The 18,636-nt window shown below is 40.3% G+C and overlaps 1 protein-coding gene across 3 annotated transcripts in view; it reads left to right on the top strand.

Annotated features, from left to right (window-relative positions):
* Window positions 1–18,636, top strand: part of LOC141802585 (CUB and sushi domain-containing protein 3-like) — a 448,333-nt gene that overhangs the window by 306,970 nt on the left and 122,727 nt on the right. For all 3 annotated transcript variants that reach the window (XM_074686127.1, XM_074686129.1, XM_074686128.1), the window contains exons 16-26: window positions 1,598–1,736; window positions 2,409–2,596; window positions 2,890–3,078; window positions 6,831–6,947; window positions 7,337–7,552; window positions 9,440–9,628; window positions 13,015–13,115; window positions 13,347–13,415; window positions 13,564–13,720; window positions 16,058–16,249; window positions 18,488–18,614. In XM_074686127.1, the coding sequence (XP_074542228.1) occupies window positions 1,598–1,736; window positions 2,409–2,596; window positions 2,890–3,078; window positions 6,831–6,947; window positions 7,337–7,552; window positions 9,440–9,628; window positions 13,015–13,115; window positions 13,347–13,415; window positions 13,564–13,720; window positions 16,058–16,249; window positions 18,488–18,614 (1,684 nt within the window). The remainder of the gene's footprint in view (window positions 1–1,597; window positions 1,737–2,408; window positions 2,597–2,889; window positions 3,079–6,830; window positions 6,948–7,336; window positions 7,553–9,439; window positions 9,629–13,014; window positions 13,116–13,346; window positions 13,416–13,563; window positions 13,721–16,057; window positions 16,250–18,487; window positions 18,615–18,636) is intronic.

Below are 18,636 nucleotides of genomic sequence, written 5' to 3'. Positions count from 1 at the left end.
CATCCCTGAGGAGTCAAATCAAGTCAGAACACTTGTCTCCTATGACTGCAGTTAAGTATAGATCAGTAAATCAGAATCAAAGCACTTAAACATCCATTCATCATCTGTGTACAGTCATAGATTAGTCATTTGGAAATACAACCCTTTGTTTTCAAGTTCAAAGTCTTCAGAACAAACCTGTGCAAAAGAAGAAGAGAAAAGCAGAACTTGACCTGTTAATATCAAATCAAAAAGAACGTGTAACGCTCTATAAGTGCTTGAGATATATCTCCAACAACAGTAGTTGTAATTAACTTTAGATATTTCTGACACCGCTGCTATTGTTAGAACTCTTGACAGTTCAAAGACGGGCCGTGCTAATTGTGCTCCAGGTAATTTAATAAACCAAGATCCTTTGTAGCCAATGTTTGTGTATTTCCACTTCAAAATCTACTTTCCTGAATTCAGGGGATACAGAGCCGAACAAATTGAGTTCAGTCACTAAGTTTAACTTCAGACAGGATCTGAATCAAAAGGAAAGAGGAACAGAAGAGCTTCAGACTAATTTAAATCTGAGATAGCAGACAATGTCCTGCTAAAAAAAACACAATTATTGTGGATGATAAGAAAGAAAGTGATGGATGAGTTTCCTTTCTCAGATTTGTCATCTGCTGTTCCATCCTCTCAGTGAATTTTTATTCTTTTTTATATTATAAAGATGATTCATGTCTATCTTTCCTTGAACATATTATGAAAGAGAAGGAATAATTCATTTTGTGCAATTTTTTTAAGCTTTCTAAAGATGCTTCTGTGTACTTTAGTTAACAACCAAAAAATAATAGAAACCATTTCTTTCTCTGTACATCCTGGAGGATCTTGTCAATGTGCAATTAATTCATGATTACTGCGAGTTACTCTCATTCAGATATTTATCTCTGTTGACATTGTTTGACCTTATTTTTAATGAGCTGTTGCTACTTTCATCCCACTTGTAGCTTAAGGAAATATCAGGAAAAAATCCAATGCACTCAGTCTGCTCTGTAGCATATGGCAGGCAAACGATGTTAAGAATGACAGCGTATGGCAAGAAAAAATGAGAATTTTCACAGCACAAGACTGGTGGTGACTAATGTAGAGCTCAAATTTGAACGTTTGATCTATAACAAAAAAAAATATTTTAGCTGGTGAAAAGCAGCACTTCAATGTACTACATCTGTTAAGTGTAGATGTGCACACCACATTGCTCTCTCACACACACACCCCATCACTGTCATTGTGTCAAAAAACAAATAAATAACCTAAGCTAGAATAAAATGACTTGATGTGATAACGAAGTGTACATGTTAAGTGGCGTTGTACTCTTGTTGAATTGTAAATCTGAGCATGCTCCAAACATGTCTCTTTGTTCAGTTTACTGTCACAGCAAATGAGCTTTCAGAGGAGAATATTGATGGAACAAAACATGCATACTGGTCGCCCCAGGGAAGCTGCTTATTCAAAATCCTCAGCTACAATTTTAGACCAAGACTTGACTTGCATGTCTCGACACAAGTCATCTCTCATCTTCACCTCCTTCTATACTTTTTTTTCCACTCTCTCTGCTCTTTTTCCACTCTAGCTCCATGTGGGGGCCACTATTCAGCCCCAAATGGGGTAATTTTGTCTCCTGGGTGGCCTGGTTACTACAAAGACTCCCTGAGCTGTGAGTGGGTGATTGAATCAGAACCTGGACGCTCCATCAAAATCGCATTTGACAGGTGGGTGGCATAAATCTTTGATTCTACACACTGTAAAAACTCCGGGAGCTCTGAGAAGAGAAGGCTGTGCATATTTATCAGAGTTTCCATCAGTTTCAACTGACAACATAAAATTTACTCGACTTCAAGTTTATCAGAAGTCGTCAAAAATAGAAATTGCATTTCATAGTCTGCTGACTTAATATTCAGCTGTATATTGATCAGGGAGGCCGGCTAATAAATGGGTTAATTTTATGTGGTCTTTGAGCTGAAACTGGTACAAGAAGTAAAACTTTGTTGGATCCTGTAAAATAACGGTTCATTTGTTTGAGTTTCAAAGTTTTAGATTTATTACATTGTGAAGTGCATTTAGCTGGATTAGTCCAACAACCTAAAGAGGGACTGACAGCATGAGCCTTTGCCTCTGTCTGCCTGCAGCATTAATAACTCAGTCTTAAAAAAGAGATCAGAAGTCGTGACCTACAAAGTTTAAAATTATATGTTGGCTTTTAAAGTAATTCAACAACTATTTTGATTTAATGTCAACTTGACAAGGTCATACTTCAGTGTGTATGTGTCCTACCAGTAGATCCAGCAGTAAAGGAGCTTTGTTTTGCCTTGTTCCTGTTGTTGTCAGTGCTATTCTCAAAGTGTCAGTAAGCACTGTGGTGTTCTGATTATTTTCTATCATAGATTCCAAACAGAGCTGGGTTACGATTTTCTTGAGATCCATGACGGACCAAACCTCCTGTCTCCTCTGATCGGCTCCTTCAATGGCACTCAGGTTCCCCAGTTCCTCTTCAGCAGCAGCAACTTTCTCTATCTGTTGTTCACCACGGATAACAGCCGCTCAAATGTCGGCTTCAAATTACTGTATGAAAGTAAGTCAGAAACAATTTTACCTTTTTGATGAAAGCCTTTGGTTTTATGTACAATATGAATAACCTATGAAGTGCACTCTCAGAATAACCACAAAGTGTATGTGACATCAGGATGTCATAGCTAGTCTCACACAGTTACACAAGCTTCATCTTCAGACAACCATAGCAGCTCAGCATGATGCGACATGCCGAGTTTCAAATCATCTGTAGGTTTGAAATTATAAAGATCAGCTGAACCAAAAAGTATAGTGCTTAAAGTCATATTTAACTTTTTTTTTTTATCTGTTTTTCAGGCGTTACAGTGGACAGCTACTCTTGCCTGGACCCCGGTATCCCTGTCAATGGTATCCGCTATGGGCAGGACTTCTCCATTGGCTCCACGGTTTCATTTGGTTGTGACTCTGGCTACAGATTGAGCCACGAGGAGCCGCTCGTGTGTGAGAAGAATCACTGGTGGAGCCACCCTTTACCTACATGTGACGGTAAATACGAAAAAGATGAGCTCTCGTAAATAAAAGTAATGTTAGGGCCTCAGAAGGTCCCCCACACACTCTTCATCGTACCTCACCTTTTTATGGCAGCGCTGATCAAATAATTTGTGGGAGAACATTCTCACATGACAACATACAAGGTCAACACTGCTGCAGGCTACTTTATCATAGTACACTGACATTTTGGGCGATGTGAGTGTTTTTTCTTACCTTTGTTTTCCTTTTACATCACTAGATGTTGGTGTTTAGAAACAATTATCCAGACATTTTGAGTGAAATGCTGAAAAAGAGGCTGAGGGGTGTCCAAAGGTTCAGCAGTGAAGCCCACCATGCCCGTATAGGAAGCTGAGTCATACAGGACATGTTGTTCTGTGACAAAGCCACTAGTTGAATTACACACACTCACACACACACATGCACACACACTTGGGTGTACGCTGGGGCAATTTGCAGTGAAGGCTGCTGTGGCTGATAGGGGATGATTTGAGGAGAAGATTAGAGATCTGTGGGCACGCAGTATGTGTGTGCGTGTGCGTGTGCACTGTACATCAGCACTTATATGTAGGGGCTTGTGCCTTTGTGTGTGTGTGTGTGTGTGTGTGTGTGTGTGTGTGTGTGTGTGTGTGTGTGTGTGTGTGTGTGTGTGTGTGTGTGTGTGTGTGTAGCTTTTATCAGTGTGCCGCCTGTCACCTTCCCTCCCATGTGAACCGTGTACACAGGACGGTTTGAGGTAGGGTTGACGACAGCCTGTGTTGGCTGTCACCTTCTCTCTTTCCCCCTTAAATCAAGGAGCTAGGGTTGGAGGAAGGGACGAGGGGTCTTTCTCTCTTATTCCAATCATGGCAGTGAAGTAGGGGAAGGGGGAAGGAGAGATTCATCCGTTTTGTGGCTGCCTTGTTGGCTCATTCGCTTGTTAACCACATTTGAATTGCACTTCTCCTCAGACGGGCAGTGATTTTCCTCCGAGGATGCTTGGGCATATAAGCGTCTAGAGAGTAGCCTGGGATTTGCAGGCTGCATGTCATTAAGGTGTTTGCACAGTATGTATCCATACAAATATAGGAGCTATTTGCTGCTGAGCTTGGCAAACAAACAGTGTGCAATGAATTCAAGGAACATGATGCCAAAAGCAGCAAACTCAGTCTGGGAGTAGCTCCAGAAATCAAAATCCGGTCTTATTATTCCTCAGAAGACAACCCTCAGCCCTGTATACATCATATTGTAAAGATATATTCAGTTTAAACCAAGATACACTCTGTGTGGAGAAAAATGACAGAAATAAATCAATATTCCTCCCATGTGGTGAATTGCTAGCAATTATATGAATAAAATTGAATTCAAGTGATTTAAATTACTTTTCACACCTTTTTAGAAGTCCTGAGATCGACTTTTTGGTGGAATCACTCAATCCAACTTTGTTCTAATGAAAAAGAGAACAAATTGGAAACCAGCTAAAAGGCAGAGGGTGGGAAGAAGCAAAGATGAAAGGAGATCTAAAAGACAGATAGCCAGAGAGAGAAACAGAGAGAGGAGAAATGTTCAGGATAAAGATGTAACGCAGTGTTTTAAATTTCTTACATAGCTCAGCATTCAACATTAAGAGCTTCCTGGTAGAAGTGCATTAATAATTAAGGACATTTCGTGTGTCCGTGCATGCAAGCCTTTGTGCACGAGTGAGTGGTGTGTGTACAATATGTGTGGGTGCCCATGTCTGCTTGCATCTTTGTACTTGTCTGGTTAGGAAATACTTTCACTTCTAATCCTTGTTTTTGGGTATGCTAATGTAAGCGTGGTTTAGAGAGTAGATTCTGATGCTCTGTTGTGGTTTGAGCACATTTTCAATGCCTGACTTGCCTGTCTAATGTGGCTGTGGTGACGGTCACCACAACTTAGTGTCTGCAGTGATTGAATTCCGAGGCTGCAGCTCTCATAAATGGTGGTTTTTCTGCTTAATTGTCCTGCTCATGGAAACTTCAGCAGAACTTCCAGATTTGACCTTGTCCCAGGAGCTCTGCCACCGTTGCACTTTTGCGGTAATGTTATGGCGTTTTACGGGTTTATTGTAAGAGGAAATGACAGGCCAGTCGGCCAGCTGTAACATGAACCAACTGGAGCGGGCAGAAATGAAGCACCTCGCAACACATGCCTGCATTAGTATGCATTGAATGAGCAACAGATTTTGCTTTTTCTGCAGACCTGATCTCTTACTGCATAACAATGTGCACAGTTGAAGCGTGAGCAGAACTTGCAGGGTCATCCTGAGGCCACACTGTGAATCGTTCAAAATGTTTTAAGTAGTCTCTAAGAGGCATTTGCACCGCTTTGCTAGTTTGAATCAATTTGAATCAAACTGTATTAAGAGAAAAGTTTTGTTTTAGAAACAAAAGACATCTTAAAGCCTTTTCACAAGACAGTGCTGATGTTGAGAAAAAGTAATCCAGATTACATTCAATTTTGTTGATCAATTCAGAGCTCAGAGGCTGCTCGCCCAAGAGCAATGACTGGGTTCTGAGTCTCCCACACACCTTGTATAAAAACATAATTGACTAAATAGTCACCGGTTTCATAACAAGTGACTTTGCCCTTGAGGAAACTACTTTGATTACTGCACCAACATTAATCCACATCTTTCTGTGCAACCCTGGGCACCAAGTCACTATCCACTGGATTTATTTATGATCCACTTGTTTGTTTGGTTCAGAAACTTTTATTGTTGTAACAGCATAGTGCAACTTCTTAATTGCAAACATTTTTCAAAAAATGAAACTGGAACTCTGTATTAACTAAGTGACTTTGAAATAACAATGGGCCATGTTCAGTAATGCAGGAAAGGAAGGTTGTGATAATTAAGCCCAGCATTAAAATACTAAATTGCTATCATAAATTATGAAGCGAAGATAATTATCCCCAAACAGAGAAGCTAAAGTTTACCTCTTGTTTTTCATGAAAATATTTATACACTGTCTGGCACCTACAGTCTGATCCTACAAGTGGCCATGCTTTTTTCAAAGCCCAAAAGCGAGCTCAGTTGAGCTCCAGAGCCAGAGTGCACTCCTAATTATGTGGGAGATGTTTCTGTCTGGTGAGCATGGGGTCACTGTGGTCACTTGCTATGTGGTCTACTCGCAGGAAATGTCCTGAACTACTCCAAATGTGTTGAAAAAGCATCTGTTTGATATGAAACAACCTGTGCTGTGGAGAAACCACTTAAACAAGTTTGCAACATTTAAATTCTGGCAATTAAATTAAGGCATTCCCTTAGTGCAAACTCAAAAACAACATTTTTATTATAAATCACCTTGAATATAAATGAATGAGTGGAATATCCTGACTAGACTGTCAATGAGCAGGTGTTAGTTTCAGGGACATTTGATTATAAGATCAACAAAAACATGCATCATCTTCTATCAAGTTTGTGGATAATTTAAAAAGATTTATGTCGTTATTCCATGTCTGTGCTGCTGAAGGAAGGATATAAGAAAAGCCTTTCATCACAAGTTTAGGGGTTTTCTTTCTGACTTTTTCTCTTTAATGCTGTCTGTCTCAGAGTTTGCTTGTGTGTTTATGTGTGTGTACATTTGAAGGGCTCTCAAAGGTCCACAGGGAAAAATTATCTGTTTTAGCCATCAAAATCTGATGCCAACCTCTCCCCCTCCCCCTTCCCCCACTCTCTGCTCATCTCCTCCTTCTCCTCTGCCTCCCGCTCTCTCTCTTTCCCACCTTGTCTTCTTCAATCTGTCCAGCTCTCTGTGGCGGCGACGTTAGAGGTCCCTGGGGTACCATTCTTAGTCCAGGCTATCCAGACAGCTACCCTTCATCTCTCAACTGTACCTGGACGGTTGAAGTCAGCCACGGGAAAGGCAAGAGACACGCTGGTTCACAGGCCTTTATAAAAAGAGAAAAGACGCTTACACAGCAGTGCAGCTGTTACTCTAATGCAAGCATAGACTCTCGTAACACTACACTACCAGGCTTTCTTGTAGATCTCAGAATGTATAAAAGAAAATATCTTCATGCACTCATTCATATTTTATGTGAGACTCTGCTGGTGGAAAATTGTAGTCATTTATAAACTAAAATAATTACAATTAAACAAAAAAGTTAACACATTCCTTCTTTTTTTAAAAAAAACTCATGATCTCATATGCTTTATACTAACTAAAATGATGAGGGAATAAAAAAGCTGATGCTAAAAACTTTTAACAGCTTCCTCTGTTATCTGTCTTGTTCTCTGTTTGTGTGTTCTTAGGAGTCCAGTTTCAGTTCAATTCTTTTCACCTGGAGGACCAGCACGACTACCTCCTGGTTACTGAGAACGGGAGTTTCCTGCAACCACTGGCTCGCTTGACCGGCAATGAGTTGCCTAGCAACATAAATGCTGGTCTCTATGGCAACTTCAAAGCCCAGCTCCGGTTCATCTCTGACTTTTCCATTTCATACGAGGGCTTCAACATAACTTTTTCTGGTAATTAACTGAACTTCTTTAACATTTAACATACACTGAATTGTGCCAGTTTAAGAAGTCTTTGTTTTCTTACTTTTTCCAGTGGAGAGACAGTTTTTCAGAAAACTCTGAGCTGTAGAACACAAGTAGTGTCTTTCACTGAAAGATTAAGAGAGGCACACCTTACAGGGCTGTATTATAGTCTCTGAGTGACCTTCTTCTAATGTGAGAGTCATTTATACTTAAACTAAAACATTTATTTTTTGTGGGATAAAATATACATTTTTACCTGTAGTAGTACAACTCTTTGAATGCAAACAATGTGGGATCCATAACAGAGCCTGAGGGAATGCCAAAGAGTTGGCGTCACACAGCCTCTGTATAGCTGACCCAAAGATGCCTGTCCACTGCCTACATTGGGCTCTTTTTATGACATTAATTAGCCAAAAGTGATTTGATGTGTCACTGTAATCCTAAAAATTTCTTCAGCAACAATTTTCACACTTTGGAAAAAGCTGTTTTGCTAGGATGAATTTGTGACAAAAAATCTTAAAGACTGCCTGTTAACCATTTCTTCTAAAATTTTCTTAAAACTTAATTTTTTTTTAAATCTTTTCTTATTCATAAATAGAAGTTGGTTTCCAGTTTGTGATGTCAATGCTACTTTTCAAGGATTCCTTGGGACTCTTGTTCCAAATAATTTTATGTTGGCTTTGAACAATTTGAACAACACAATAATGATGCTGTGTTAAGTAAAAATTTGATCTCTTCAAATGCTATTGCACATACCCATACATCGGCGATAAACATGCTGCTTGGATGGCCATATTTTTGCTCTGACATCTAGGACTACTTATAGGACTTGTAAATGTCATAAGAAAAAAGCTTTTTAACAAAGGAGAAAGGATACACAACATTTAACTGAAAGAAGAAGATGAATTCATATGAGCTGCCTTGTTCTACTTTACCACTAGCTTTTTCCCTAAAGCAAGAAAGAGGGCAGGATAACGACACAGTCCAAGGCTGCATCTACCCCTCATAAATCAAGATTCTCTGAGGCCCCTTCAACGCTCTCTCATTGACTCTGGAATGAAACAGTTCCTCAATCTGCGTCTCCTCCAAAAGACGTTTTATTGCATCCCAGATGGCATAAGCTGATACTCAGAATGTAACACATGGGAGGTGTCACCAGAGATGTGACTTGCCAAACTCAACATGCTCAACAGGCTGTGTCATCCTGCCGCCACACACTCTGAAACACACATCACATCATCAGTCTGAGCCGGCTGAAATAAATCTCTCCCCGTGTTGAACACAAATTCAACAAGTGCATTTCAGGACACAGTGGAGTGAGCTCAGGCTCACAACCTATGCACTAATCACCACAATTACATCCGTCAACATGCGATGATAATGTTCAAATTTGACTTCAGCTAAGATTTAACACAGCAAATATGAATTATTGGATAGGTTTGTCCTCACTAGAGAGAGAAAGAGAGATCATGACCGTGAGGTGTCTGCTGCTCTCAGTCGACTCCTAATGGTTATGTTGTTTGTATAATATATGTATAAGGGCAGATTTCTCCGGACTCTGAGAGTGATGGGTATTGATCTGTTGATTTAACACCATTAGTCGAGGGCACTCTAATTTAATTTCACCACCTCTCTCTTACTCTGATGCCACTTACACCACACTCAGCAAAATTGAGTGTTACTGAAAAAACACTAAATAAGCACACATCTTAAAGGTATATTTTCATCCATTTTATCACTTGTTTTACTGAGAGTAATTTTCCTGTACTCTGTTCTTTCAACATGGGATGAACTGCAAAGATTCTCTTTTTTTTCTCGACCTTCAGTCTTTATTTATTCACAGCTTTGAAATGACTCTTATTTTATTTTCTACAGAGTATACTCTGGAGCCATGCGAGGACCCGGGGATGCCTCGGTTTGGCAGGAGGAACGGCTACAGTTTCGGTGTTGGCGACACTTTGACTTTTTCCTGCAATATGGGATACAGGCTAGAGGGGGCGCCAGAGTTAATCTGCCTGGGAGGAGGACGGAGAATGTGGAGTGCACCGTTACCAAGATGTGTTGGTATGTTGTTGCATTCCTGCTTGTGGGAATATCTCCTCCCTACTGTCCTGCTACAGTGAGATAAATTTGTTCTTTCCCATTCATGTCATCAGTTTCATGAAGCATGAGCTGAATCCTGGTCCCTGAAGGTTATTATGTATTCTTACCTCAAAAAAGAAGATAATTTTCACAACTTTCCTTTTTTTTATGTTTCACAAACTACACAAACAGGAATTTTCTCGCGTATGAGACGTAACCTGCAGTTACTAAAAAAAAAAAATATTTTGAGTTTCCTTAACACAGGAACATTTGCCCACACTGAGACATGCAAAAATGCAAAAATGCAAAAAAAAAAAAAAAAATACCACACAAAAAGATCCTGAGTGTTCATCCTTTTATAAACCTAGACACCTTCATTTCAAAAGCAAGCCGATACAAGGCCAAATCCATTCTCTCTTAAATTGTAAAAAGATTGCACAACACCACTGAAAAGTGGAGCGACTGAATGAGAAGAACACTTTAGTATGTTTAAAACAGAAAAAAGGAGCTTGTATTCTGTTTCTGCTCTCACCTTGAAAGTCAACGCTAGGGTTTATTGTTCCCGCCTCCTTGGTTATCTCTCAGATTGTGTTTGAGCAGTGTGGGAACATTGTATTAAATCTGTAACAAAACTGGCTCCCCAAATGAATAGGCGTTCTTCGGACAGTAATCTGTGTAAAAGCCACATTTATACACGCCAAATTTCAGTCAGTGAAGGAACAATAAATGTCAGTGATATTTCTTGGAGACCAGTTCACCAGTGGGCAGATAGTTTTTGGCCTGTGCTTAGTCCTTTAACACCCTTATTAATTATGTGTTACACAATCAAGGACATTATTAGAAAAATGACTCCATTTATCAGGCTCCTGGAGAAAGTTCCAAAACTTGTTGGATAACCTGAGGCAGGATGTTAGGTAGTTCATCTTAGGGCAGAGAGTACAATATTAAAGAGATAGATAAGTATTCTGTGCGGCCGTTTGTGCTAATGCTTTGTTAAAACAGTCAGGTTTCATTAAAGTGAAGTGCCGAGGGGCCTTACTTTAACATTTTCCCATCAAGGATCAATAAAAGATTGTCTGACCTGAAAAAGCCATCATCTGAAATTTGTCAAAAACACACCTTTAAAATCTGAAAGGAGAGGCAGTTTTCCAGCCAATAAAACAGGGTAGCATTTTATGTCCGTATCATTAATTTAGGAACCTTTAAAATATCCTTTGCTCAACAGTGTTGCTATGTGCCGCAGAGCAGTCTCAAGAAATGGGATGATCCTCTGACACAAACACATCAAATTTTCAACAATTAAATCTCTTAATGGCAATTTTCTTTCTCAAGTTTTCCAGTACCATCCTGTTACCCCCTTCTTTTCTTCCCTTTTCTTTTATGGTATGCTTTATGATTTGATTCAGTGCAGTAGCTTCATGCACCACATTAAGCTTATCCATCACACTGACCCAAAGACCCTCGTGTTTACAGTGTAACTGTCAGCAAACAAGATGATGGGATACATTTTAAAAACAGTTTAAAAAATGCAAAAACTTCAGAGGATGAGGAACTGCTCTTAACCACAATGTTATAATGACAAATACCAAAACCTCTCCATTAGAATAAAAGGTTTTCTCCCAGGTGGAAATTGTATGAGCTGTCTAGCTCATTAATTAATTTCAAAGGTTGGAGCTCAAACAGTGTGGGTGAAGGGAAGTATATAAAATACATGAGTTCTAACTGAGGAAAATTTGATTTCTCTTGACAAATATGGACTAACACGTGTCCTCACATAACTCTACATATTAACTCACCCAGGGCTAACATCCTTTACAGTGAGGTTTTTACTTTCACATTGCAAAAACTGAACTCATGATGACAAAAAAAGAGAGAGAGGAAAATTGTTCGCTCAAGTCCTCTATTTAACTCTCAGTGCTGTTATTTATTTTCTCTGTGTTTGCTTTGAGTTTCTCTGGGTGTATTTGGAGTTCTTTAGTCATTATCCTCAATTTTAAAATCGCTCCCCTGGGTTCCACAGAAAGGCTCACCTGCTGTCTCTGAGTGTTGAGAATGAGTATTGCGCTGAACAAGAATTTACCTACGAGAATCAATACCTTGTGCTCATAACTTCAGGGTGTTTGTAGGCAAGAGAGGAGTACAATAAGAGCTGATTTGAGTGCAGTTGCAGAATCGATAAAGGGCAACAATAAAAGCAGGAGACAACGATAAATGTTTCAGCACTCATTCACAGGATTGTTGTCAGCTGTTGAGCAAAAAAAACAGCAGGGATGATCAGTCAAACCATTTAAATATTCTGTGCAGAAATCTTACTCTGAAAGCTTTGTGTGATCCGGTCTCATCAACATGTGAAAACACAGACAATGCAAAGAGATGGTGAGGGGGGTTTTGTGCGGGTGTAGTGCTGTTTTCTATATTTAGTTCCTGTGCTGGCACGTGGTGTGATGTACATCACAGAGAGGATAAAGAAAAGAGGACAGAAGCTTGCAAAACACCTGCGAAAGTTGCATCTATGGTCACTTTTGCTTTGTCATGTTTTGCTTTGCTTGTTTTGGCTTCACCTCACTGATTCAAGACTCTTTTCATGATGTCCAGACAGAAATCAAAAAGCTGTTTAATTTTTTTTTGCTCTGCTATTATTTCCAGACATTAACCTCAGTCAAGCTCATTAGCGCAGAGAATGAGACACAATCAGGATATGAGAACTGGAAAAAAAACACGATGCAGGAGAGTCAGGGAAGAAATCTGAGCGAAGCGGAAGAGGAAGGCTGATTGAAGTAGAGTGGGGGAAGAAAGCTCTATTCATCGAGAGGGAGAGGCGGAGAGGGGGTGAGGGCGAAAACAAGAGTGAGAGAGTTAAAGATTAAAGAGCAGTGGGGGGTGGGGGGTGGAGGTAATTTTCTAAATGGAAACTGTAGCAGCTTGATTTATTGACAATATGACAGCTGTAATATGACTATTACACCAGTAGAGACACAGTGAGGAAAGGAGAGACTGAGAGGGGAGAGGGGGACATGGTGCTGTGGATGGAGGGCATGTGAGAGAAGTGCAGAGTGGGTATCTTTAGGTAAATTAGTTCTTGAATTTTACTACCTGCCCATTCCCTTTAAAGGAAGAGGAAAGCCAGCTACACAGCTGTTCAGGAGGGTTATTAAATTGCTTGGACACATAAACACATGCTCACAAGCACACATTCAAGGCATCCATTAAGAGAGGAAAAAAAAAGAACATCACATTTTTTAAGAAGTCTTTTCAGGACAGAGCTCTTACTTTTGGCTCAGACTTAAAACTTTGAGACCAAACTGTTTTGATCAAGTGGTTTATGATTCAAACTCATTAAATGTTCTCATTCCTGTTTTTGTCATCAGCGGAGTGTGGCTCCTCAGTTATAAACAATGAAGGCATCCTTCTGTCACCAAATTATCCCATGAACTATGACAACAACCATGAATGCATCTATAGCATCCAGGTAAGACATTTGTTCTTTCTTACTGAAGATGAAAGGGATGTGTGGATGTAGAAGTAAAAAGTTGCAGAACTTCAGTCAAAGCCCAAAGTCTTCTGAACTCTGCCAGCAAACAGACAAACAGCACACACCGTATTATCTTTGGCTGGGGAAATAACTTTTCTTCAAACGTTGGTGGACCAATGTTATCTATTTTTGTCAATACTTGTAATTCTGGTTTCATGTTTTCTCTAGGTCCAGGCTGGGAAAGGCATCAACATCTCTGCGAGAACCTTTCATCTCGCACAAGGAGATATACTGAAGGTGAACACACACACACTTGCACTTTTAGCAAGCACTGGCATCTTTGTATTAAGCCCATCAGGGCTGATAAAAAAGGACGATCCCTTTGAATTGCAAACTTGACCACACAGAGTTGGTTATTCGCTGGTTGTGAATTGTTTTGTTGCAGATTTACGACGGTAAAGACAACACAGCTCATGTCCTTGGAGCATTTACGGGATCATCTATGTTGGGCCTGACGCTGATCTCTACTTCCAACCACCTCTGGCTGGAGTTTTACAGTGATGAAGAAAATACAGGAGAGGGATTCAAACTAGTCTACTCAAGTAAGTAAACACAGCTCGGAAACATTATAACATCCATGCAAACACTCTCACTAAATCTGTGGCTCAGTGTCCAATCCAAGCTAGAACAATCTGCAAGGTGCAAAAGAAACAAGTTTAGACAACTTTTATTTAGGGGCTGTGATCTTGATAAAGTCTCCCTTCTAGATTTATGCCTGACCGTAATCCACACTTTAAAATGAGATTATCAGCACCATTTTGCTGGTTACATATTATTTTAAATTGCTACTTCTTATGGGATTGACCAGGACTGCATTGTTCTATGGCACCTCTAGGTCTCTATGACAACACCGTGCCGGCTGACTAAGTTTAGTAGTGAGAAGAGATAAGAGAGGAGATCTGTGTTTTCTCTGCTAAAAACAATTTATGTGACTAACTTTGTAGTGATGGTGGACACAGGACCATAACTGTCAGACAGAAAAATGATAGAAGAGCAGAAGAAAGCTTGACAGGAGAGTGATACAGCCCAAGCTAAAGGCTAATTAGCCTTTGGCTTGGGGGGTAACACTCTATAACACGGGGCTGAACTGTTTGTGATAATGATCATTCCAACCCACAGTCAGCAGTTATTCTGCAGTGTTCGGTTCAAACTTGAGAGTCTATCAATAAAATGAAGAGTAAGGTTACGTTAGCTCTGCTTGGTAGATGACTGGCAGTACATAGCTAACCAGGATTCACTAACGTTACACATTATTGACTATCAGACTGCCAGCTGCACTAAATACAAACGGCTGCTAACTACCTATAAACTTACAGTGTTTACTTGTTGTCACGCAAGCCTACACATACGATCAAGCACCAGGCTAATGATGTTGCTAACAAATAGCTGCATGCTGTTTGCTTGATGCCACGTGTCGTACTGTAGCACTATGTAACTGCACTGATAAATACCTTACCTCAGTGCATTCTATCCAGTGAAGATTTGCCCTAACAAAGAAAATTTGTTTGGATCCAGTCTCCATTTGATTCCAAAACAAACACACGCTTCGCTAAAAGTAATTTACGATAGTGGGTGGAGACTCCGAGCCACAAGGGGGCGAGAGAGTGCAGTTAAAGCAGATCCTCCTCATAGCATCTTTAATCTTGGGTTTGACTCATTGAAAGTAAATGTTCAAGTGCATGAAAAATAACTTCATGGCCCTGCAGGAATACATGGAGAGTATTCAAGCTAACTTTTGTTGTCTCGATTCTTTTCAGCAGCACGCCACATAATGTTTTACTGTAAAACAAGGAAGAACTAGAGTGCACAATACCTACTCACGTCAGTTCAGCATCTTAACTCCAATGAAAGCTTCACTAATTCCTGACAAGTGCAACACGCTTGCTTCACTTGAGAAACAATCACAGAACTGATTGTAAAATAATCCATTGACATTATTGTAAGAGGCTCATTTAATCAACAAAGCTTTCTGAGAGCTCTGATGTCAATGTAAGATTGGATATCTGAAGTGATTTACATAGTGCTTGAAACATGCATTGTGTGTCTGCTGGATGCGAGTGTGTTGAGCATGTCTTCTTCTTCCTAACTCCTATGCACTTCAGTTTTTCAGTTCTTTCAGCGTGGTCATGAAAACTCTGCTGCAAGCCTCGCGATGTTTATGGCTAATACTGATATGAGAGCTTTAGTTCAATAAAACTTGAAGGTGTGACTCATTGAATAATGTATGCTGGTTTATTTTCTCATATATGTCAAAGATACAATACTAAGAGTAGCAGCTACTCAAACCAGATGTCAGGGTGATGGCAGATGTTTTCACATCACCTGATGGTGAAAAAAACAGCTCTGCAAATGGCCATTTTTAGGGGATTTAGATACGCACCTACTGCAGTGTTCAGGAGATAACTCAAATCCTTGCACACCTCGTCTTCCAGGTAATACCGCAGATCAAATCCTGGTTTAGGTCTTATAGGGATAAGCTATTTATATACCCCTGTCATATCCCCCCTCTCTCTCCCAAAAAATGTGCACATGAATAAATAGAATATTCTGAAGATTACCATGGAAACTGAGCTTACAAACTGTGAAAAACAACATGAAATTGGATAAGGTGAATACATCCTCCAGCATGTCTCCTAATATTGGTATGTCTCATGTATCTTTTCCTCCTTTTTTATTAAATCGATGGGAGCTTAAAAGGACGTGTGATCTCAGCAAGCTCATAAACAGAATGCTTAAGTGTGCTGGATTAAAGGAGTATTGCTCTTTGCATCTAAACAACACTGATTTTGTTTCCTCTTGCGGGTCTTAGCCGCTCCCTCAGAGAGTAGTTTAAAAAGTACACATAGTAAAAACCTCTCTGTTTCTATTCCTCTCTCTAGGTTTTGAGTTGTCTCATTGTGAGGACCCAGGTGTGCCACAGTTTGGCTTCAAGGTGAACGATCAGGGCCACTTCTCCGGGAGCAGCATCACCTACAGATGTGAGCCTGGGTATACTCTGCATGGTGCCTCCACTCTGAAGTGCATGACGGGCGAAAGGAGAGCATGGGATAACCCCCTGCCTTCTTGTATTGGTATGTCCTCAGCTATTTGAAGCTTTACACACACAAAACACACACACAACACATGTTTGCATACATGCAAGCAGCACGCACACACTGTGAGACCTTGAAAAATGCTCATTAATGAGCTTGAGAGGAAAAGGTGAGGAGGGGGGTTCATTGTTGCGTTGCCTCTCTCTAGTATTCATCGTGTGGCATGTGTGGTCAACAGACATGAACAAACGTTGTTATTGAATAGCTGCATAGTTAACCTAGAAATGTCAAAGGCATTGGTTGCATTGAAAGCTGAGTTGTTTTTCGTTTTCACATTTCTCAGGGCAGAAGCCAGGAGTAAGATATTTTCCCTGAATAACATCAATATAATTAGACTATTTCTTCTTGCATGTCACACTTTTCTCAAGTGGGACTGTTAAATTCACCCCCATCCCAGCTGGTGCACTTATACCTTTCACAAGCAGAGCGCATCACTGCACCAAATCTTGCCCCACAATCCAGTAAATAGTCCCTTGCTGCTTCATGCAGAGACTCCTCTTACAGGACACTCATTCAGTAATCTGGAAAGAAAGCAGCTGGAAGCCAATTTCCTGTGGGATCGCCTTTTTGATTTCTATAAGATCACACACTGCGGTGGTTCTGAAATCTCAATAAAAAGCCTATTTATTCAGCAGAGCGTACCACCTGGACTTCCTTTCTCTAATTGATCCATTTCCTCTCCTGCAGTTGGAGATTTGCACTCTTTACTTTGAGACCACATTGTACTCAGACATTTCCACACAAATGTGCAAACACACACGTCTCTCCTTCTTCTTCTTCTTCCTCTTCTTTTTTTTTTACCTCAAGGATTGTCTCTAACAAGCTCTATTAATGTCATCCCGCTCTGTAAAAAGCTAAACGGCAAACCTGTTTGCTGGAATTGTTTCATAAACACATTATAATCGATTTAGCGCTGTAAGACCACTGTATCATATCAGGGGCAATTTTAGGGAAACAATAAAACCCACTGGGAAGCAGCTCCCCTTTGAGTATTGACCGATTTCTAAATATTCCATTAAAACATCATTGCCTTCTTAATTCATTTTTCATGGCTTCAAACTGATGGGAAAACACCAACCACAGCTCTGAATATTGATGTCAACAAGTCAATAAAGGTCTTCCACTGGCTGTGCAAAATCAGCCCTCAGAGACTCACAGACACCAGCTCACACTTTCATAAATGCTGTACCCAAAAACCTTAAAATTGAGGGGTATTTGAGGATTACTTGGGGACTACACAGCCCATCCTGGTAGGCATTTGCTTGAATGATTACATTCTCTGATTGAACCCAAACAAATGCTCATCCCAGACTGAGTGAGTCACACAGTGGCTGCTGCAGCTGTGCCCCAGATGGGAGATATAAGCAGAACAGCAAGCCCAATGTTTTAAGGACCTTTTCTTCCATCAGTGCTGCCTCTGAACTTTCTGATTTTGGATTCAGCTTAATAAGCTTCTCTCCTTCTCACTATCAATAATGAAAGCCTCATAAAGCCAGTGGATGATATTCTCTGACTTTATATTTTAGCAGTGACACACGCTGACCCTGGCTAACCTCCAGTCTTAATATTATATTGCTTCTTATTATTACTTGTAATGTCTCTTTCTTTTACCCCCCTTAGTTCCCTCCATTCTTTGCCTCCTCTCACTTCTTTTCTTCATTCCACCCTTTATATTGCTCCTATTACCCCAGATAATATATTCCAGTGATGAAGGGAGGGGAGCCTGAGGGAGGAAGAGGAGGAGGAGGGGTGGGGGAAAGAGTGTGAAAATATATAACAGAGAGAGATAGAGAGAAGGGGAGTTATTTTCTGTTATATAATGTTTGGTGGTTTCTTAAGGGATGACTGCAGGATCAGCAGTTTCTGTGTGTTAGGAAAAAAAAGTAGAAAGACAGAGACACAAAGATAGAGAGTTAACTCCTTTCTTAATCCATTTGTCTCTGTGGGGATCATTTAATCACTTCTCAGGGGCTGCTGAGGTGCACCAAGTGGATCTGATTGCCTTGATAAACAATTGTCACCGACAGATAACCAGTTGGCTTGTCATACATCTACCACCTTCCCCAACTGTTTGGGTGAATTGCTGATATTTGTAATGTTGGTACTGCCGGCTAATCAGACAGATACAGATAAAGTGGAGAGTTATTTGTGTCTTTATTTTTCTGTTTCATATCAGTAGTCTAATATTTCTCGTACCTGCTTGTTTGACTCATGCAGCCGAGTGTGGTGGACGTTTTAAAGGCGAGTCTACAGGGAGGATTCTCTCTCCTGGGTACCCTTTTCCTTATGACAATAATCTACGCTGCACATGGACCATCGAGGTGGACTCGGGAAACATTGTGAGGTAATGGGGTCATTATACAAAT

Source organism: Halichoeres trimaculatus, unplaced genomic scaffold (assembly GCF_033239565.1).
Source record: "Halichoeres trimaculatus isolate MK-OKI-2021-1 unplaced genomic scaffold, fHalTri1.1 fHalTri1_scaffold_14, whole genome shotgun sequence".
Taxonomy (NCBI): Eukaryota; Metazoa; Chordata; class Actinopteri; order Labriformes; family Labridae; genus Halichoeres; species Halichoeres trimaculatus.
This window is presented reverse-complemented; position numbering and strand designations above follow the sequence as displayed.